This window comes from Poecilia reticulata, linkage group LG5, assembly GCF_000633615.1.
Source record: "Poecilia reticulata strain Guanapo linkage group LG5, Guppy_female_1.0+MT, whole genome shotgun sequence".
Taxonomy (NCBI): Eukaryota; Metazoa; Chordata; class Actinopteri; order Cyprinodontiformes; family Poeciliidae; genus Poecilia; species Poecilia reticulata.
Window position 1 is genome coordinate 7,947,099 of NC_024335.1, and position 23,312 is coordinate 7,970,410.

A 23,312-nucleotide genomic window follows, 5' to 3' on the forward strand; every position below is an offset into this window, starting at 1 on the left:
TGCCAAAAAAAGATCTTGATGATCTTCAAGATTCATGGGAAAGCGTTCTGAGGACCAAGGTGACAGAAACATCATATTTTTAGAAGGTTTGTATCTTGATATATCTGGAATAAAAAAAATACCACAATATTTCAGAAAAACAACATTATACCTACAGTTGAATTTGGAATTGTTAGAAAAATGGTGTGTCAATGTTTAGTGACTGTATCCTGAAGGAGTCAAGTCATAACTTTCTGAACTTAACCCCAAAAGCCCATTATTTCTCAGCAGGTCAATGACCCAAAGCACCACCAACTCCAACTCTGACTTTGGACATTCATGTTGAAAAACACCTCCAACGTAGCTTTATTTAAATCATTGTGCCAAAAGAGTGGAACATATTTTCCCCACAGCAATGTAAAAAACAAAACAAAACAAAAAACATTAGTGATTGCTGTTTTACACATTAAACATAGTTAGTTTTGATGTGTTTTTATTTTATTTTTACCTTTAATTGAACGTTACTTGAGCTATCACTAATTATAAAAGAAGCGCACCTCGTTCTAACTTCCTTTTAAATGACACATTTCATACCGAATTGAAGAGCGTGGAACCGCCTGTGCCAGCGAATCAACCAATGAGATGAAGGAACGTGCATTTAACTGGGCGGGATCAAGCATGGTAGGTTGCGCTCCTGAACATGATTGACGTTTGGTCATCTGTTTTTCCCATAAACAGCGTCACCAGCAAATAATCTAAGTAAATACTGATACGTTTCTTTCTCGATCAAAGCCAATCTTATCATACAAAAGAATATATTTTTTACTGAGACACATCTGGAGCCTTGAACACGGAGGTGGGGAAAAAGGAGGGCGGACTGGCTGTTTGAGTCTTGCCTCCGTGGCTGCTGGCCACTCCCTAGCGGAGGCCGGTGGGTCGCTAAACAGTGTAGTGGCGGGAGGAGTCACCCGTTGAGGAGGAGATGAACCCCCATATCATGCTCACACACACTGGCTGAAGCCGCACTGGGAGTGGAACATTGTCCTGTGGTGGGAGGGCTTTTATCACTATGAGAGGGATGTCAATGAAGCAGCACATGTGCCCATGTAAACATAACAGAGGGTGGAGTGAATCCTCAGTCCAAGATGGACCCACCCCGGTCTGTCTGGAGTCACCCAGAGGCATTACAGGCTGCTGCATATAACAGAATGGTTATAAATACGAACACCCTGACTAATTTGAAACTGGATGTAGTCTAATAAAGTATACATTAATCAGTGCAAAGGAAGTTTATTCAATACCATAATTTGTACATATATCCTCCTGACTACCAGGAAAAACAATATTGTCCAATCCCACAATCTTTGTAAGGTAATAAAAGGTTTTATGCACTTACTTTGTCTCTTCCCATAAAATGTGTTATTACTGATAAATGCAATTTTTATGAATTAGAAAAAGGTACATACAAAAGTCCCACCCCTTCACATGTGGTATCATTGAAAAGCCCTAAATGTCCTCTCCAGATACCAAAAGGAATTAATTCAGTAGAATGCAGGGGGTGGGAGATGTTCAAGTTTAGAAATGTCCTCTACAGAGGACAAAAAGGAACTACTGGTAGTCAGGAGGATATCCCAGCCTGAAGTAATGTACAAAAGAGGACATATTGTAACATCTAATTATTTATATGAAATGATATGAAATACACAGCATTTTATACTTTCATATCACAATTCCTGAGCATAACTGTGAAGTGGAAAAAAAATCATAATGGTTTTTGAAAATTTTGCTTACAAATAGAAAGGGTTCTTGTTTCTCTKATAGCACCAAATAAAATGCAACCAATAGCCTGTAGAAGTCTAGAAGTCACGTTTAGAGTTTAGTCTAGAGTCAGTTTGGGTGGGATTTAATCCCAGTGTAAATGCAACTTTTCTTTGAAGGCCTCAGGTTTTTTACTTAACTTTAGTGAACAAATACCAATGAATACACTTGGGAGGTCAAGGATAAAGTAATGGATATTTAATGGAAAGATAAGTTGTAAAATGATATCTAAAGATTTTAACTTCTTGTAGGGAATGATCTGCAAGTGTTAGCAACTTTGAATCTAATTAATTGTTGACCTCTGACCTTGTGTTTTTCAGATTTTTTTTCCCACATCAAGATAAAAAAAACATTCTGACCCCCTTCTACTCACTGAAAACTTATTCTCTGATTGCTATGTTCACGTGACACAGGAATTTAAAGTTGTGTGTGATGAGCAAGACATTTTCTAATACACCAAAACCGTTTACATTCTTTTTACCCCACTATTTCAGTAGTGTGGGCACAAAAGATTAGCCCATGTAATTTTGCTGTATTCCATATTACAGTATGTCTCAATTTCTAGGTATACCACAAGTTTTGAATAACCTTTGTCTGGATATTAGTCGTGAATCTCAATCACTGCTGCAGAGTAAAAAGTCTTAGACTCTCCAACACACTATGTTCAAGCTGTCCTTTTATGTTTGGGGAAAAAAGACTGAAAAATAAAAATGTTTTCTTGAAGTATGTTTAAGTAAAAGCTTATACAAGCATAAGTTTAAAAATACATGTTGGTAACACCTTCGAGTTTAAGAAAAATGTAAATATACATAGACCAACTGCAGCTAACAGCAGTAACAATGAGCTATTTTGGTGTTACTCTGAAAATTGTATACAAATGTTTTGTTATCCAGAGCAACAAAATGTGGGCAGGGGGATTTTCAGTCAAAATATTACAACTTCTTTGGGGTATTCTGTCTAGACGTGGAGTCAGACGTTAAAGCAGCTCAAAGCTTGTGACCAAAATCACTCAGAAAGGAGGCAGAGGAAGCCACTAGCAGACTGTGGCTGAAATGCAAACAACACTGGAGCAACCCATGTAGCAGAGACTATAAGAACAGAGTGCAACATGGGAATGTCAGGGGAGTTCCACCAAGCTCTCTAGAGAACCCGACATGACCCAGTTAGGCACAGAGGAACCAAACCACAAGCATTCATCAAGTGGATTTATGACATGAGTCATCAATTACTTGCATCAATTGAAAGGCTTCTATGCCTTGTAGATAATAAGTATGAATTTAAAGTGTTACGGGGCAAAGAATAATAAAAATACATAAAAAGTGTTTGAAGTGATTAACTCGTGGTGTAAGCCTTGTTAGAATAAAAAACATCTTCAGTTAAGTTAAATGACTTTTTATTAATAGCCAAAAAAAAGTACTCAAGTAAGTGTCATTACCGGATAACAAATTCAGATGTAAGAGATACATTTACAGATTATTTTCTTTCACAACAAAGGCTTTTAAAACCAATAATTACAGTAGGTAATATATTATATTGTAACGTTACACAAATGCCTGCTGTATATCCACTTGGCCTCTAAATGGCACTTTAGGCTAAACAGATAAAAATATTAGAACCGCAACATTTGTGTACAAACAAGAAGTCTAACTTTGTCTTAAACTGTAAAAATGTGTCTGATGCATTTTTGGTTAAAATATGCTTGTACTTGACTCACCAAGAAACTTCCTTACAAAATCTCTATTTTTGTATGCGAGAAAAAAAACAAAATAAAACAAACAAACAAACAAAAAAAAACTGTTGCACTTTCGGGAAGGTCATACCAAAGTTATACATTGTGGTCTTACTCATACCAAAAGTGGAAATACGTAACATTAACCGCAGGCAATTGTTTAAATCTGACATTAATGCTCTTCGTACTTACGGACTGTCTATTTAGAGGATGCTAAATACATTACTGTAATGCGGAAAACCCCAAATAAAAATAAAACAATGCCACACAGTTACTTTGCGGAAACTAAGCTTACATTTTCCTGATTTGTAAAGCAGAGAATAAAAAAAAAATAAAAAACTCTCTCACACACACACACACACACAAAAAAACATCGTGTTGTACTAACAGCGTTACCCCTGACATTTCCAGCAACCTGTCAGGGTGAGCGCTTGTTTCATGCAGGATGTGCCGCAGCTGCGTCCCACGCCACGCTGATAACTTCAGTCTGTCAGATGAGATGCAAACTCACTTCCTCCGACGCGCCACGGCCAAGCAATGATCCAACCTGTCCGCGCTGAGCAGGGGACAGGCTTCGCTGGAAATCAGCTCAAATCCCGGCTATTTATCTCTGGGCCCATCTCTGAGAAGAGGCAGGCGCGCTGAGCGGAGGCTATTTTAACAGACCGCTTAAAGACGGCGGATGAAGGCGCTCATACTGTCTGCCTCAGTGAGTCCGGTTCAACAGGAAACCAGAGCAAGTGCGCCGCTTACAGAACTGAAACCTGCAGCGTGCATGAAGGTAAAAACTCTCGTCTCTTTTGAAAGTTTACTCGCTGCTTAGTAGTGTAGAAAGGTAAATGTATTTTAACTCAACATTTTGAAGATATTTCTACTTTTACATTTGATCTGCGCACTTGATATTCTGGGAAGCACCTTCCGAAAGTCGAATATATCTGTTTATATCAAGGTAAATCCTTCAAGTTCTTTTATTAAGGTTTGCCATAAACCTCGGTGAAAATGATCTACGGTCGTGCTGATTTTATCATTAATGCTTCCTATGCTTGCACTAGTCTGCACTGCAATATAACCACACAGTAAGTCAAATCATTATTTTCTGTACAATGTTGCCTGGACTGGAATCATTTTGTTTTCAGGCATGTTCCTCTTTTATTATGGTTTAATTTGAACTGTCTTAAGTTTGGAAGAGACTAATCAGTACAATTTTGTGAAGAAATAAGGTTTATGGTAACATGATCTCTTCATGGGAATATTTTATCTCAACTTGTGCATATTTCGTATACCTGATCTGCAATATTGTTATTTTACCCTAGTTTTGGCTTGGTGCAGAGATGCTTTCATTGTTTTTGTTCTATATATATGTTTTATATAATATACATTTTAGTAGTGGCATACAACTGTACAATCTTTTAACAGATCTATTTTTTCTGAAATCTTACAACACAACATCCATATTCAAACACTGTGGAAGAGGATTTCAGTTGTGTGGGCTGCCAAGTCATGCCACATTTCCGCTAAAAAGGCGGGGAAGCTTTTGAAAATGCAAAAAACAAGCTAAATCGAACACAAAAGACATAGTTTTTATTGCTTCACTTTTGTTAAGAAAGTTTAAATATTTAAACATATTTTTAAAAAAGTAATGGAATACACTTACTCCAACGCTTACTTAATTTCATCATTTGCATTTGGAAACTTAAGACATAAAGTGTTAATTTGCAAGCGCTATCTGTCTCCATTCTTGCTCGACTCCAGGTTTTAACTTCTCAGCATTTTCCAGTTCTTCTGGTCAGATTTTCCAACTCGCAACAGTTTTCAGATGACTCCACTGACCGGAACAGCAGGAAATTGGCAGGAGAACAAATGTACGCTGTGTGTCAGAGAAGCCACAGTAACATAATCTGCTCTGAACATCACCTGCTAATGTTCTCCCAGACTTGTAAAAGTGAACTCAAAAGATGCCACAATTACAGGATCTAATTGCTTTCATCTAAAACTGAAAAGCAAGACATTTGCTGATACTTTTGGAAACAAAATAAAACTTATTGATTGTTACAGTTAYGAAAAGTAATCTTGCTTGTGTGTCAATAGTAAGACACAAGCAAAGATATAGAATAAGCAACAATATTAGGTACTTTCTGCACAGAATAAAAACGCTTTTTTTTGTCAGTCTCGTCATATTAGAGAAAGAATGATGAGCTGATATTTGCTGGCAATTAATTAGGCTATCAGCTCAGGTAGCTGGCCTASAGTCAACTGTAGTTTTAAAGCAGAATTATCTTAATAAGATTTACACCCTGTGATCCTTTTGTTCAATTGTTTGTGTTTCTCACTACAGATTATACTTCCCATCTGCCAAATTTGTCTATCTTGTCCATCTCTTGTGAAGCAACAGCTAGTAGATGGTCAATAGTGACTTAGTGCCATACAACCAAGAAAACTCCAGTACTTTATGGCGTGTTGATGAAATGTCTTCAAACTGGGACAGTATTAGGTAAAAATGTAGTAGTTTTGTAACCATAACTTGAAACTTTGGATTACTTTGATACTGGTAACTGGCCCATGCCTGTCAGCTCTGGAAAAGTCATAACTACTCACTCGKTCAAGGACCTCATGGCAACTGATTCAACCATTATACCACTACTAGCACTTCTTTCAGCTCTTATGTCCTCATGTTCTTTTCTTCCCCCAAACACAGCTGTTGCATGGACCTTTCTGAGCACAGAACTGCTCTCTGCTCTCTTTGTTTTTGAGATTCTCTCGTCCCTTAAATCTTGAGATTGGCATTATTTACCTTCTTCACTCCCAAATATAATTCCAAATGTAACTTCAAGGTACAGAGTCGGACAGTTTTTATGAATACAGTTTGTCTTAGTTGCTACTGAATCTTTGCTGCCAAAAATTCTTGTGCAGCTGTGACTTCATGTCTTGAAGACTTCATTATGCTCTTTAGATGGTGAAAGACACATTTTTGGTAAATTTGATATGTCATTTTTTTTTTTTTATCTATGATCTTTTTCTGAGTTGGAGCAATGAGGTGAGCCACAATCAGTCCGTACCTGGAAATACTAAACATATGGTGGATTCTTGTTTTATGCACAATTTTGTCATTCTGAGCAGTTCTTAGCAGTTAAGATGAACTGCATCCGCAAWAAAAACTGTTTTGTTTGTATTCGATCTGCACTTTGGCTTTGACTATAAAGATTCAAGCAAATGAACATGTCACACATTGAAACATGTTTTGACAATCTTCTCAGCTTTTCTGGGAATGTGTTTGCTCATACAGAAAAATGAAAACAACAGATTTTTAAATWTTTTTTGGAAATAGTCTTAAAATATCTTGAAAATATCATCAGGCTCATACATCAAACAACAATAAAAATCTAGAATTACTTTTAATTTCTTTTGTTTCAGAGCTTTGAACCCGTCATGCCCTGCAGCCATTTATGAATTGAGGTGATGGATAGGTCATCGTCCACCGTTAGGCGGCGAGCCTGGATCAACAGCAGCCGACAATGGCCGACAGTGGAGGACATAGAGGGGCCGCTGTGTAACCTCGCAGCCTCTGCCTCCATAGCAGATGATGATGATGTCTTTTCTGATGGTGAGGGCAAACACGACTCTTTAAGTACTTTACCCACTGTATTTTATTTGATTAGTTTTTAACTTTTCTAGATGGAAAAACTAATTAGTTCACTCTGATCAGAGCYGTCAATTTACTTAATAAGAGTACTCATATGTGTCATTTTCACAGCCAGCTTCACTGGAAAGATTGAGAACTGGCTCCTTGGTTGTGGGTGAGTTAACCWGTTTTTTTTWTWTWTAWRWKYWYAWMWSYKSWSWYTYWCAYWTTYYMSMKSKKRWRAKRTRTATMWMWRKRRAMWMYASMRSASAMMASAGWGYGSSGMGARWGKRRAMWCTCTCTSWRRWSWSRKGKKGYRSMRMRRKGWKRTKKTGWGRKKWYMMCASARRWKTTTTTTTTCTRCTGCAGTAGCCTGAGGTGCTGCATTCTTATAGTTCCACTGGAAAAAGAGAAAAAGAAAAATAAGCTTTCAATCAACCACAAACTGAAATCGCTGAGGGGACCTTCTCTTGAGTTAGATTTTTTTTTCCTTTTCAGCTGTTTCACCAGGGGTGTCATGATTTAAAAGGTGTAAAAGTTCATAGTACAAAAATAACTCATGAGTAAAGCTTCAACTCTTTGACGTATCTGAAATTACCTTGAGGTATAGGAAATAACAGTTTCTTCTTTTTTTAATGGAACAGACTATAGAAAGAAGAAACAATACTTTATGGTTTAGTGTCAGTCACTGAGAGAGAAGCAGTTCTGGAATGCAGAAACACCCCAGATGACAGTAAATCACATTCTAAATGGGCTTTTACTCTCCTGCTGAGAGCATTTATCGGAATGGCTGGTGCCTGAATGCATTCTCAGAAGTGAAAATGAAAATGAGTAGATTTGCTTGGCGTTAACCTGAATGTTAATATTTATCTACAAGAGGAAGTTGCAAGACTTCAGCAGAATGCTGATTATGAAGAGTGGAACAAACTTTCACTGTAACCTTGCCTGMTATCCTTTTTCACATAAAACCAGAGATGCAAACGCAGCACCATGTTTGACAGAAGCATGCAAATGACTCGATTGTGTTTGTGCATCTGTGTTTAAAACTAACGTGTCTTGCAGATCTGATGCCCGCTTGGAGAACAGCAGCCAGCTAAGTTTCGGTGAGACACACACACCGTACCATGAACACCTTACCAYGAGGCTGCTTGAGAAAATGTTGAAAAAAGAGCAGAATCAATTCAAATGTATGGCGTTCAGTACAACGCCTCATATTTCTTATTTTCATGTGGGGATTTTACCTAAAAACAGCCTCTGCAATTAAAAATGCTGTATAATGAAATCAAAGCTCTATTACTTGATAATATCCAGAAAAAGTTTGGTTAGATGTCTGCTGATTTTCCTTATTCATCATATTGAGGGGATTGAATCTCAAACTGGGTTGTTTAGCATTTTCTGTATCATGTTTATTGCGATAAGCTAAAATCTGTTTCAACTGGTGAGGTTGAAATAAATAAATGCAAAAGCTTTAAATATGTAAGTTTAGAAACCTTAATTTATCATCTGCATAATTTGCACAGTGTCTAATTTAAAATGTAACATGTTTAAAGTGTAACATTTCCATATCTGATTGATTTTTAAGAGTCTGCACTGCAAGCCAACACCTTTTGTGACGACCTGAGCCTTGGAGCTGATGGTATGATCAGACATGAACTCAAACACGCAAACACTCATGGCACAAAATGGTTTCTATGTCCTCAAAGGGCAATATTCATGACGATCTCTATTTAATTTGATTATCTGAAATATGGCTTCACTGTCAACCTAAATTTGCACACACAGGCAAGTAAGGGGAAGTAATGAGTCGGCAAAAGTTTTAAATAAGCAAATTGGGTATTGTTTGGTTATGGTTATTTTTAAACTCYGCTCATGGATCAGTAGGCAGGACTTTTCACATGTGAAAAAGAAAAGCTTGTCTCAAGTATTTTTTTGCCTCCTTATCTTGTTAGAATATTGCGTGTCGTTGCAATCTAGGTATTATGCAATAATCATTTCAGAGAGATAATTTAACATTTACGCCAAACTAGAACTAAGCCGCAAAGATAAGCGGTGAAGTTGCCACATTTTTGTAGATCGTAAAAGTAAAATAACAGCTGCAGTTCTCGACTGGATGTAAAACAACCCAGAAAACGAATGGTTATCCAAGYAACATTTAAATCTTAAAATGAAGTAATAAAATAGATGTTTTCTCTTCAGATTAATTCTGTTAAAATCATATTACAGATGCTAAATTGCTAATTTCTTTATTGTCACACTAAAGTAGTTCTTATTGTCARCAGCAATAATTAATGCTTAATATTTTTTCCTCAGCCTCAGTTCTAAACTTTGGAGGAACTACAACTAACTATCGGTAAGTAGAAACTTTCCACTGGTTCAACTGTTTTCTACATATCTCACGTTACTAATATAGTTTTTATTTTTGCAAAATAATGAAAGTCCTGGTAAAAATACATGTTTCACACATTCACACYCTGAAGCTATTTCTTTGCTGTAGCTTACCTGGAAGTTACTGTAAAATTTCTGGAAATGTTGCACCAAAACTATTTGAATTTCTGAATTTGCAAAAACGTTCTTGCTGAACTATTTTTCTTATTTTTTTTTATTGTTCTCCATAATCCCTGTCCAGAAATCGTTCCTTCACGAAACAACTCAGCAGGGTCAACAGCAGGTTTGTTGTTTACTTGCTTCTCAAATTCAAAATCTAACTTTTTTGGGGGGCATTTCTCCCCCTGGAAAGGAGTGAGTGAGTCACCTGACCACTTTAAAAAGTTTTAGGTATTGTAACATTTCACATGTTTTTTTTTTTTTTAGTACTCCTCTTCAGAAACTATGCCCACCGACACTCAACCTGGGCCACAGCATGGCCTCCAGCGGCCTTTCCTCCTCCACTTGGAAAACAGTGTCAAGGTGAGGTTTGGAAATTGGTTTAACCCAGACATTTTATGTAGTAACCATTTTAATACAGCTAAGTTTTTTTCTAAAGAAGCAGACTGTTCAGTAACTTAACTGTATCACACCTTTTGTTTGTTGAACTTATTCTGTCACTCTTTTTCCTGCCACTTAGTTTTTACAGTCAGTTAATTTTATTTCTATAGCACATTGAAACAAAACAGTTTAAGTAGAAAGTAATCAGTAACAAACAGAAAGTTATACAGCTCAACAAAACACTGTTCAGATAACATAAATGACAAACATAATATAATCAGTATAGTAATGCTAAACTATAACTAAAAGTCTGAGAATAGAATTTTTTTAAACAGCTTTGCATAATGAATTGGAAAATGATCAAGTCAGCACTTCTCCCTCTGATTGTGAGGGTCAGAACATCACTTTTTGTGGCCCCATCTTGTTTTATAATTTTCTGAGAGCCATAAATGCACAYATCTGTGTGTAAAGCATGTATGAGCTTCACTTTTAAAATACATCTATTTCTGAAATAAATTGTTTGATGTGAAATAATTGAGATGCGCCTGAATGTATGTCTTCTTTCAGTGTATCAGAGGTTCTGCAGATATGTTCAGAGGATGCAGAGGAGACTCTGTACGAACTGGGCTTTGGCTGTGAAGAACCGSAGGTCACCGTTCGCATCCCTCCTCGATTCTTCACCTTCCCCTCTCAGGCTCAAGGCATCAACTTCCGCCTCTTCCTGGACGCCCAGATCCGGCGAATAAGAGAGGAGGACCCCAGCCTTTCACTTGCCAGTATGGATTYGTTACATCTCTCTATCTATATGTCAGTGCAGTGATCTTGCATTGCTAGAAGTGTGATGAAGCGAAGTGGTTTGCATCTGTTTATTTGCATTCTATTCTTCTTACAGGTCGTTTCAGACAAGTGCAAGTGCTTACAGCCATGGCCAATGCTTTCTATTCCCTCTACTCCCACGTGTCCCGCACCCCTCTCCAGAAGCTGGCCACGCCAGAGTTCAGCTTCTCCTCTCCTGTGGAGAGGATTGAACGGTTTAGGACCAGCGTTCGCAGCGAGCCTCGCTCTCCTGTGGAGAGGCTGAAGGACACTGTAAACAAAATGTGCCTTTACACAGGCTCTCCTCGTGGGTCGGACTCCAACTCTCCACAGCCCTCACCCAGAAAGAGATCCAGCCTCCCTGACGTGGTGGATATAATGCTGAAATTCAAAACCGGGAGTGCCAAGAAGCTGGATTTGGGGGAACATGACAGGTGTGGATCTTGTGAGGATTTTAGGCTGCTATCAGATGGTGGAGATATAGCACAAGTGAAGCAGACTGTAGAGGACACAGACATTTATCAGGAGGGGAATAAAACCTGCAAGGAGGAGACGCCTGACAACGAAGAGGCAGATAATGCTGATAATGTCASGCAAGAATATTGTGAAAGAACATCTCTAACRTCATCGTTGTCAAGAGAAACCGTGATAGAAACAGAAACTCTGCTAGCCACGAATCGGTCAGAGCTGGACTCATGTTTGACACAAAGGAACACAAGGACAGCTGAACTGACTCCTGCCGCCAAAGTTTCATATGATCTAATCTGCCCTCCGATAGTGGAGCGTGTACATCAGGCTTCTTTCTGTTGTCAAAACCAAAACCGCTTCCTTCATATCTCTGGGACAGAAAGTAGAGACAGACTAAGCTCTCCAGTGCAAACCCCTACCTCTGAGCCTAATGAGGACCTACACCCTGAATCTTCTAGAAAGAGCCTGCAGGTGGATGGATCTGGATCACCTCAGGTTCTCGAGCCTAGAGACAGCAACGCTCACTGCTGCATCACAGTGACGGGCTTGGAAGACGAGGACGCGTCCTCGTCCTCCATGAACTCCTGTCATGCTTCACCTGCCTTATCCAAGCGGACTCCTGCAGAGCTGTGTAATGAGGGAGAGGGACAGTACCTGAACCCGTTAACCCATCCGGGCCTGGGCAAATTCTCCAGCAATCGTCAGCAGGTCAACTCATTCGAGCTGGAGGAGGTACAGAAACTTTTAATGGTTTRAAAATCTAGCATATGATTTGATGATGAATCTAAACTGCACTTAGGACGTTTCAATCAGTCTTAACTCAGTGAGTGAGACAAATTAATTACACAATCATCAGTCAATCAATAACTAAGTAAACTATAATTATTATCAGGGCTGAAAGATTGTTGGCATGACAAATGGAAATTTCCTCCTGAACTTCATGCTTATATTTAGTTTTGGTCACTGGTTCGTGTACCAGTGCTGTTTTGTGAGGATCTATTTTAAACTGCTTCGTTGTTGTTGTACATTCTTTTGCATCATTTTCTTTTGAAGTCATTTTGGTTTAYTTGCAATTCAGGCATGGGACATGGAGGCCCATAGGAGCAAAGCATAACAAAAAAAAGACAAATGTAATGTGCTTGTAGGAAAACTCTAAAAAAACTGCATGGGAACTAACTGAAGAAGATACTTAATTAATAACTAATCTGAACTTAATTAAAACAGTTGTGAAAACGACTTTGGATCAATTCATCACTTTGGTAGAAACACCAGCAGCCCATAACAAATAAGCCTGAATCTATTTCTTAGCTAGTCACCCCTCATGGAAAACACAGTTTTACTGAAAATGTTGCAATGATTTAAAATCTAAATTGCTTAAATTTTAAGTTTAAGTTTACATTTTTAGTAATGTTTTATTTCAGATAAAACATTTCTAGTTTKAAATTTTTAGTTGGACAAAACAAAGTAATTTATGTTTTTGCATTTATCAGTATTTTCTCTTTTGAAACTATCTAGTGTTTTCTACAAGGATATTTGATTTTGAAAATATATGTTCTGCAATGCTTATGTTGTTTTGCACGTCTCGGCCAGTATGTTGGGATACTAGCAAAACCTGAACACCAATAGACAAAGAGGACAAAAAGAAAAGTCAAATGAAGCTTTGAATCAGTAAATAAGCTTCAGTTTAGCTTTTAGCAAAGCTAAACTGAAGCACTAAAAACTCTTGGTTTGTCGTTGCTCCCATTTCTTTCCTTGGTAGAACAAAGTGTATCTTGGTTAAATATTTTTAATTTGCTCTCCTCTTAGGTGCATAGCGCAGGAGAGGAAGATTTTGGACAACCAGAAGCGAGTACYGTCACTTCGTCACTCTCTAGAAAACATTCATGCAAAGGTGACAAATGCTTATATTTATTTGTGTGACTTTTTGCAGAAAGACTTTAATGAAAGTTTTGTTGTTCACTCTGAGGGGGATTATTTTTTGGTCCACAACAGCAGGGTGCATGTACATATAAATGGGTGAGGAGAAGGATGTTATCAGCTCACACATGTGTTAAATGAGTTTGCATGTTTTATTTCTATGCTTCTTCTTTCTCAGTGATAGAAAGCAACACTTCATTTATGGCTCACTTTAGGGTGTCATATAGTCATTAGCAGCGGTCAGCTAATGGATTCTGACAACTTGTGTAAAAGCAGCTGTGKGACTGGAAAAGTATTCTCATCCCTTAAACTTTTTGTCAAATTTCAGCTACAAACTTCAACGTAGGGTTAGGGTARTTTTATGTTTTAGGTAAATAAAAACGGCATAATTGTAAAGTGGAAAGAAACCAATCCAGGGCTGTAGGCTGATACCCCTCAATAACATCCTGCATAACCAATTTACTTCAAGGGTCACTTGATTAAAAGTCTGCAATCAGATTTATTCTTATTTTAATCTCACTTGTTCTAATAAATCCACTTGTTCTAAGTAAAGTCAACTATTAATTGAGGACAGCACTAATCCAGCCTCTACAGAAGTGAGTCAAGAAAGAAAGGCCAAAAAAATCCTGCAATTTACCAGAAACTAGGGATCAGAACTAACGTAGAGGTTAGTTCTTTTGTCAGATGCATCCAAAATGCTAGGTGAGGTGGAAAACTACTGTACATTCCCCTGAAATGCCACTAACAAAGGAATATCATGCTGTGGGAAGAAGAGAACTTGGTCAGAGTTGATAGGAAGATGAATAGAGCTAAACAGAGCAATACTGCAAAATATATGAGACTGGGTTGCAGATTCATCTTTGGTAGGACAGTAACCCTCAAAAAACAGCCAGAGTGATCATGAAATTGGTCAAATAATGGGTCAGAACGGCACAGTCAAAGTCTAAAGATCACATCAGTGGCAGGTTTTAATAACTGAGACTCACAGACGTTCTCCATCTATTCCAACTAAGCTTCAGCTAAATTGCAGAGAAACATATAAAAAAAACTTCCATCTCTACATGTGCAAAGTTTGTGGAAAGACTWGCAGCTGTACTTTCTGAAAAAAAGTGTTGCCTCAGGGGGCTGAATATAAATACATGCCACACTATTAAGATAAAAAACAAACAGTTGTCATTTTCCTTTTTACTACCCACTACTTTGTTTTTGGTTTATCACATAAGATTCCAATACAAGTTCAAGGGGAGTGAATACTTTTTCAAGGCACTGAGCATGATGAGTGACACATGCATATTCAGGTCAATGAGCAGGTGTCTTCAAGGAGAAAACGATGCATTTTCTGTGCCAAATTCAGGTTAGACTGCAGCTGCTAAACAGTCTGTAGTTYGCAGAACTTGGAGAAGAGCTGAATGTGTTTTGTTTTGTTTTCTGCTTATGTAGGTGAAGTGGTGCGGGGCGACAGCGTGCAGTCCGACAGCAGTGGCTACGCAGACGAAGAAGTCASCCCCTCGATAGACAGACACAGCAGGTGACGGAGAGAAAAAAGCAGGACTAAAACGTACCACAAGATCTGGAAACCTTTTCTATTTGGAAAGCAGATCCCCACATTGACTTTGCTTGAACTCTTAAAATGTGATCGTTTCAGAGGCTACAGAYAAAAAAGAAAATGTGCAAAAAATGATTATGTGAAACAGAACTGTGTWAACGAGCAAAGACTTGGACAGTGAAATGTAATGGAATGGTACTTTAATTAGGGTAAAAACAACTTCATTTCTTACAAAAAAAATGTTTTATCGAAAAAAAAAGAAAAGAAACATTGACGTCCAGTAGAGATTGTATTTCATTTCATTTTCATAATGTATAAAAGTGCCAGCAAAGAGAGATGGTGAGTTTCAACTGAAGTCGAATAAAACCAGCTCCTAACTTCCTCCTTTAATGATCAAAAGAACAGTTTGCATATCAACCTTTTCTGAGAAGGGTTACAACCCACAGAAATGTCTCACATGCATTTTGTAGGCAAACACATGAAACAGAAGATAGCTAAAACTACTTGTCAATACATACTGTAGAAGAGGGAGGGATTTCTTAGTAGTGGAGAAAGSTTTTACACAGAGACACAACAGTTTCTGATAATYACAAATCAAGTCAAAGTTCAAGAAACCAAAACAAAACGCAAGTCAATGATGGTCATTACATGCACAATGTTTTAGAGGTGACGTTATAATTTGTGGTAGCTTTATGTGCTGGGTCTGTGAGAAAGAGTGGATGTATTTTGTTACAATTACAGCAGCTCTCACCTGACAAACTCACCTGTAAAAACAAGACCCTAATAAATTGTTGTAAAACCTTCCTGTACAACTTTGATTTTTTTTTTAGACCTACTCCTGACCGATACCTTCAAACAATGATTGTTTAATCCTTTGGAACCTGTAGCATTGGCTGAAAGTTAGTAATAGCTAATTCAAAAATGTCTTTCTGAGATGTAGAACTTTATTAAAGGATTATTATAATTGTTGGAACACTGAATCAAAAGGTGCTTTAAATGGGTATTCGCTTAGGTATTTACATTTTCCTCTAATAATGTTTCACTTGAATTGTAACTAAAATAATTTATGATTGTTTATTTTCTTTTTTACATAAAAACCTGGTCTTTTAACAAGGATGTGTTCACAGTTGAGAGTCATTGTATAATAAGTCTTTAATTCAGGAGTTAATGTACTTCAGAACAGCTGTGGACACAAAGCTTCTAATTCACAGACTATTAATAGACATGTGTGAAGGTCATACTTCTGAAACTTGTCAAGAAAAACAGATTTGCAACTGATAAGAAGGTGTAAAAAGCCTTAAATTCATCTTTAAACTGGGGATTTGTTTCGCCTGCATTACCATCCTCCTCTACCTCTGCTTAAAGCTCCAGCACGTAACTTAAAAAAAGAAACGATTTTAGATATGTATTAAAACTTTCGTTGTCCTAACACAAGACAGATAATCTCTGAAAAAAGAATCGATCTCCTCTGCCTCCTCCTGTGTTCTGCTGAATTACTCCGCTCGGTCAGAAACAACCAATCAGAACCAGCATTAATCAGCTAGACATGCTATCAGGAAGGATTGTTTATTTTGATGCAGCCTGCGTTTGACTTTGAGTGAATGTTTCCTTTTTTACTTGACATTATTTGATATAGGCAGCTTTATTTGACTCATGTATAATTTATGGTACTGAGACTATTAAATATTATTTTACTGATTGCAGGTTTTTCAGTTGTCCTTTTGACTGCTGTATTGTACCTACAAGTATTTTTGCATGTTTTATGCCTAAATTAGGTGAATTTATTGCCAGATCATTTTTTTTATTTTGTCAGATCACACAGTAGCATTTATACCTAAAGCAAAAAGTTAACAGTCAATCCAGGTGACCGGCAGAGATCGGCCTCATTGGTGATCGATATCGGAATCAGCAGCAGAAAACCTGATCAGAGCATCCCTACTGTTTAGTAATCCATTATTATTAATATCTGTATAAATAACAATACAAAGATTATTTCATATTTATAGTGATGTTGCTGCAACTTATTTCTTTTCCAAATATTTTTTTTCCCCACTCACTGATTAAAATAACATCAAAGTTGGATTTTWAAAAAAAGTTTTTAAAATGCAGTGGCGACTACGTTTTAAGGCTTTTAACACAGGTTCACCAAATGTGTAGAGTTTTGTACAGTTTTCAGTCTTAAACATGTAGAAAATGACAGCGACAAACAGTCACTTGAGTCTTATTTTTTTTAAGACTCGGGGAAGCTCATTTTTAAGGGATAGCAGCTGACATAATTCAATTTCTCGACAGAGTGGGAGTTTCTTTCACACATTCATTCACATGGATTTCATTCTGGGACTAATAAATAGTTAACTCTATATCTAGCTAGTCAAATAACCTAATTTTTTTTTATATTTTGCTGCAAAACATTGCCTACTCTGATACAGCAACATTTTAAAGTTTCTGAGATATATGTATTTATTGGTCATATTTAGGAAAATATATTGGACTACATGAAGTCAGAAGTTTAAAAAAGGGGGAAAAGTTTTTTTTTAAAACAATTTATGACAAAATTGTACATAATATGTTTAGAAATTTTAGACAGCAATATGAATAGTGGCACCCATTAATCAGTAAAAAATAAAAACAAATGACTCCATGTGTAAATTTCAGGGCAGAAAAAGTCTCTCATTGTCAAATCTGAGGTTTTCTTGTTTTTGTTTTCTAAATATGTCACAAAAATACCTCCTTCGTCCAAAGAGGAGATGTTTGATGGCATAYTGTGTACTGGTGAGTTCGAGTCTGTGGCTAGGAAACGGAGAAGGCGTGTCATTTCCCTCCTGCCATGATTTTCAGGTACTGCAGTGCGTTGTGAGCCGCGTTGGCTCGAGCAGCGTCTAYGTTCTGAGCGAAGCCATGGCACACTGTGATTGGCTGCGTGGACAGCTCCACCAAACACTGACAGAGGCCGCTGAGGCTGCGCTCCTCTGAAAACAGAAACGACAGGACAGGAACACRTTATTACTGCTTCTTTTCTGTTATGCTTGACTGTTGTTATTTTCCATTAGACAGTCTGAGTGGATACATTTGCAAACAGAACTAGGTTACAACCTTCGTCCCACTGTTGCACCAGATATGGGCGTTTGCATAATATCACTTAAAATAGAAATTGATTTTTATAGTTTTCAGTCAAAGCAACCAGGATAGGTACAGTAAAGAGGTCAAACTTTTTAAAGGTAAATAGAAACCTAATGTGTTTTATGGGTTCTGGAGGAAACAAAACCAAAAGCCTTTGGAGTCATAATATAAATCAATATCCACCTGTTCAATTTTKCCCTAAATTATTATTATTTTCTTGTAATGTGCTTTGTCCATCTGGAGACTGATACTTTTGCCCTTTCTTTCTGACAAGACATCAGAATTGTTGTTCCTTGTTTTGCAACAAATTCTCAACTGGATTTTGGTTTGACCTTTGACCAGGCCAATCTAAATCTATGTTTCAGGTCGTTATCACAGTAGAAGGTGAACCTCCCTGCCAGTCTTAAGTATTTTGCACCCTTTGATGGGTTTTCTTCCAGGACATCTGGCAATATTAAACTTCCTAACAACTCCGAGCAGCTTCCTCCACACCATGATGTTGCAACTAATATGGAATTTCACAATGGAAACTGTGTCTTAGCTTTCCTAACACACATTTCCCCCTACCTGTCATCATAGGTGGACAGAAAGTCTTTGTAAGTTTGCAGTTGTCCAAAACTTTCAATTTTCAGATGATGGATTGAACAGGATGTTGTTTTATATACTGAGTCTGCTTTAAACCTATCTAGAACTTAATCCCTAATATGTTTTAGTCRTCTTCATGTTGCCGTTTGTTCTCAAATAAACTYCCAAGGACTTCAGAGAACAGCTGTATTTACCCTTAGATGAAATTAAAGATACAATTTTCCTTCCATATCACAGCTATGCACTACATGTTGTTAATTTCCCACCTAAAAGTTAAATAAAACATWTTCAGGTGGTTGTAATGTGACAAAATGCTTCCCCAAAAATTGAGATGTATAAATATTTTTGCAACAAATTAGTCTTAACTCAGGTTCATTAGAAGCTCAGCTGAGGCAYATATATGGTGCAGCCCGACTGCAGCAAACTGAAGTGATATTRGAGCTCTGTCTCAGAGTTCAAGAGTTCACCTAGATCAAGGTAGCTGATGTCGAAGCGCTGCTCTGCAGAAAGGTCGCTCAGCAGGGAGCAGAAGTTGGAGTCAGAAGGCATGCCCAGAGGGTGGCTGCGGAGCTGCAGGATCTTCTCTCCAGCAGAGTTGCGCAGGGAGTCCCACGTGCAGCTGTAGCCTTTACTTTTACCCGACTCCACCCTGCTTCCCATGTGCTTTAATTACAGGAGACACAGATTCAACATCAGTTAGCAGACATTAAATTTCCTGACTAATTATGCTGGTTACAGTATAGCATTTTCTACCTCAACAGCCATCTTTTTCTGATCTTTATTAATTTTCGTAACGCCTGTTTGATTCTTACAATATTAAATGTGTCCTCCTCTGTTTCTGCGTCATTGCTACTCCTCAGATCCACCGGCACGTTGTGTATCCGTGAAAGCATCTTGGCGGCAGCATTTCTCTTGGCGAGTTTCTTAGATGTGCCGCTTCCTGAGCAGAAAAAAAAACTGATCAGCCATTGTCATCCAGTGGGACATAAAATCAAAAAGAAAACACACATTTGCGAGACAGAAGCAAACACATGAAGTATGTATTCAATAAGTCAAACATTTTTAAATGTACCGATTTCTACAAATCTCTCGACTCTGCAGGTCATAGTGAACTCCTTGCGATGAGCTGGGCCGGACTCCTGAGTGACTGTGTACTCTGGCAAACGCCATCCTTTCTGCACCACCAACTCCTGACAGAAATTAACACCAAAACCCCCCCCAAAAAACCACAAAATATAACCAAAAAGATGCATCGCAATAAAGTAGAACATTAGTCAAAAGTTAATTTAATTCARTTATAAATTTCAAAAGTTAAACTGGTATATTACATAGATTCATTACACACACCGTCTTTTTTTAGATGGAATATTACATCAAACCAAAACAACCWGGATGCTTACTACTAAAATCTTATGGTCATGTTGTAACTTAACCAATCATAATAATTGAGTTCCTTCACAAGGTCATTGATGTTCACAGAGTACAAGACTAAAAAGTTAAGCAGAGGAAAAACGTGTGATAGAGAAACCTGGATTTTACAACAAGGTTTCATTGCAAATGTTGTTTCTGTCCATTGTGTGCTCTTTACCATTTATTTACATTCTAAAATGTTTTAATTTTGTAATAAACAAGTTTCACCAAAATATTACTYGTATAAAGAGCCAGAATGCCTGGCATTAAATACTTAACTAATATTTATTGTAGTTCAAGCAGTTCTTTTCCAAATTCATTTTGTGTGCAGTGATAATAAATTTGTATACATTGTGAAGCCTAGTTCTGCAGTGCAATTTTAATCTTTTTTCCGTTCACTCAACTTTCCATGGTTTTGTTTAGATAGAACACTGGATGAGCAACTTCTTTGACCTTTTGTGACATTCTGCCTGTCAATTTATATGTCTTTCATAAGATTTTGTGGATCAAAACATGACTAGGCCTGTCGCGATAAACAATAAATCAATAAATAGTCAGATGTGCTCATCTTCTCTATTTAAATCTAGTGATTGCTGAAGGCCGAGGGACAGGCCCATCAGCCCAACTTCACATTCCGCGTCTCTGTTGGAGAGATCAGCTGCACCGGCCAAGGGCCCAGTCGTGCATATAGTATACAGACTTCATAATCTGCACTCTTTTGGTTGAATGCAGTATTTATTTCCATTTTGGCTTTATGTTGTCTAGTTTTTATTCAAGTACGTTTTTTGTTAATGGAGACTGAGAATCCATTTTATTTTTGTTTTTGGTTGTTTTGTTTACTTAGTTTATCAGTTCCAGTGTTATGTGTTCTTTTGAAAATAAAGTGTATCTATCTATGGCAGGAAATCACATGGATTATTAGTCATTTCCATTAAATCAGTGTCAGAAGGTCTTGAAACAATATTATCGTTTATCGCAAAATTTTTTTAGACAATTAATCGTCCAGCAAAATTTGTTATCGTGACAGGCCTAAACATGACACTTTTTTAATGAATAGATATGATGCAATATGTTAATTTTGGGTTTTATTAGGTGCAAACCATAAAAATCTAATTTAATCATCATGTGTATAAGGAATCTACATAAGTTACTGATGTAGATTAACTTTACAATGATATTGTCATTTATTGCGATACAACTGTATAGCAGACAAAGATTTTTTACCTGCAGGGCTCCTACAGGGTTACATTCAGACTGCTGGGAACTATTTGAAGTCTTCATCTCTGACTGAGAGCTACACAAAACAGAGAAGGAAACACTCAAACCACACAAACCATTATCTTGCATCTGCTAAATGTTGAGCTGTCATTTAGGTTGGCTTGCAAGTCATTGAGAATTTCAAGCTATGTGAAAATATTTATGCCGAATTAACATTTGTCCGCATAAATCACTCAGAGGTCTGACCTGTCTCCATCCACAGACACATCAACTTCAGTAAAACCGTCTTCTCCAAGAGCGACTCCAACTGGGCCTCCGAGGCCTCCCTTGAGCATCTTCAGAGCAGCCTCGGCTGCTTTGTGCTTGGCTGCTTTCTTGCTGGGCCCTTGGCCGGTGCAGCTGATCTCTCCAACAGAGACACGGAATGTGAAGTTGGGCTGATGGGCCTGTCCCTCGGCCTTCAGCAGGTCGTACACTGGGGTTTTGCCTATCCGCGTTCCATACTCCTGCAGCAGACTGATGGGCGTCTTTCCGGGATTCACAGCCAGCATTTGCTCAATACTACAAACAACAAAAACAAAGAACACATTTTACCCTGCATGATGTCGAGAGTAATGGAAGCACTTTTTGTTTTGACTTTTTTTGTACATAAAAGTCTAAACTACCATCTTGTAAAGTTGCAAATTGATTCCAGCAACAGTCAAAATAAAAAAAAAGAGCTTGGTTTTAATGTTTCTAAAAGAAGCAAGAAAATGTCAGTCAACATGTTGTGCACACATTAGCACAGTAAGATCAAGAAAACAAAGTTTAATTTCACCATATGCTGCCTTTTACAAGCATTTCTGTCTGTTTACATGTAATTAAAAGTAAATCTAAGTTCATTGCAAATTAAATCAGCATTCCCTGCACAAATATTCACTCTTCACACTGAGATCAACAGGCAGATGCGGCATCCTGAAACAATCATTTAAGACAAAATACAGTAGAATAACAGTCATGCTGTTGTTTCTTGACATAGTTTTGGGACATAATTAGGAAGGAAATTAAGTATTGTTTTACTGAGCTTTCAAAATGGATGCTTACCAAAGAAACTATGGTGCTGAAGACATTAAGTTGTGGGCAGTTCAAAAGGTTTATGGGGATTTAAAGAAAGGAAAAACATTCCCAGGGTGGTAATGACAATAGAAGGACATGTTGGAGAAATAAGCTTGTCACAATAAGAACAAATCTGTAAAAATAGCTAAATCCTGAAATTGATAGTAATACAAAAGAACAAGGCCAGCGTGTGTCTTTAAACATACAAATTTCATAATACTGTTAAAAGAAATATTAATCACTTTGCTGATGTTTCTTTTTAGCGCTCACCTGCATGTGTGAGTAAGTATGAATGCACACATAGGTGTGTTTTTGAGCAGAAGCATAAAATTAKTTTTTTTKKWMMWKGRRRRGRWATTTTTTTTTCAATTAATATCTTAGTGATCTAAGTTGATCAGGATTTCCAGGAACTTCTAATTACTATCAATCACCCTTTTGTAAGGGTGATTACAAAAGGGTGATTTTGTAATCACCCTTACAAATTTAAGTCCACTAGATGAGGACTTAAATTTATCCTGTCAACAGTGAGAAGGATCAGTAAGACAGGCTACAGTTTGAGAACTCCAGCAAAAATCTTGGGGTCACCACTTTATGCAGCATAGCAGCTTTACAAATTAAATGGCTGAGACCCAAATTCYAACTGATACATAATAAATCACCCTGTTARAAAAGCACAAMTTATATTTTGAACACTTTCAACTGAAGGCACTTTGAATGGTAAATGGACTGAACTTATATAGCACTTTTTCCCAATCATTTTGAGTCACATTCACCCATTCACACTGCTATGCAGAGTGGTAGGCTTAAGTGCCTTGCCCAAGTGCACATCAACATGTGGCAGGAGGAAGCTGGAATTGAACCTACAACCTTCTGATCACAAGACAACTACTCTACCCACAGAGCCACAGTCGCTCCAGTCAGTTGCAATTGAACTGCCTTGTTGCTAAAAAAATGCTATATAAATAAAAATATTTTTGACAAAATATCTAGTAAAGGAAATGTGGCCAGCCATTTTTATTTATTTATTTAAGGTTTTAAAATGGAGAAAACAAAACTTCTGCAGTTTT

At 37.4% G+C, this 23,312-nt stretch overlaps 2 protein-coding genes across 2 annotated transcripts in view; one reads left to right on the plus strand and one right to left on the minus strand.

The window, feature by feature from the left end:
* The first annotated feature begins 3,418 nt into the window (after positions 1–3,418).
* tespa1 (thymocyte expressed, positive selection associated 1) lies at positions 3,419–14,902 on the plus strand. Its single transcript, XM_017305031.1, has 12 exons — positions 3,419–4,307; positions 6,938–7,127; positions 7,278–7,320; positions 8,208–8,248; positions 8,728–8,781; positions 9,456–9,495; positions 9,772–9,813; positions 9,957–10,052; positions 10,638–10,846; positions 10,963–12,086; positions 13,161–13,245; positions 14,712–14,902. Exons 2-12 carry the CDS (start codon positions 6,983–6,985, stop codon positions 14,801–14,803), a joined length of 1,971 nt encoding a protein of 656 aa, XP_017160520.1. The 5' UTR covers positions 3,419–4,307; positions 6,938–6,982; the 3' UTR covers positions 14,804–14,902.
* A 191-nt stretch (positions 14,903–15,093) lies between these two features.
* Positions 15,094–23,312, minus strand: part of tarbp2 (TAR (HIV) RNA binding protein 2) — a 9,161-nt gene continuing 942 nt past the window's right edge. Inside the window, exons 2-7 of the mRNA XM_008408482.2 lie at positions 21,397–21,711; positions 21,157–21,226; positions 19,595–19,712; positions 19,335–19,462; positions 18,990–19,185; positions 15,094–17,786 (exon numbers count right to left, since the gene is read on the minus strand). Of these exons, the coding sequence (XP_008406704.1) occupies positions 17,629–17,786; positions 18,990–19,185; positions 19,335–19,462; positions 19,595–19,712; positions 21,157–21,226; positions 21,397–21,711 (985 nt within the window). The 3' untranslated portion in view covers positions 15,094–17,628. The remainder of the gene's footprint in view (positions 17,787–18,989; positions 19,186–19,334; positions 19,463–19,594; positions 19,713–21,156; positions 21,227–21,396; positions 21,712–23,312) is intronic.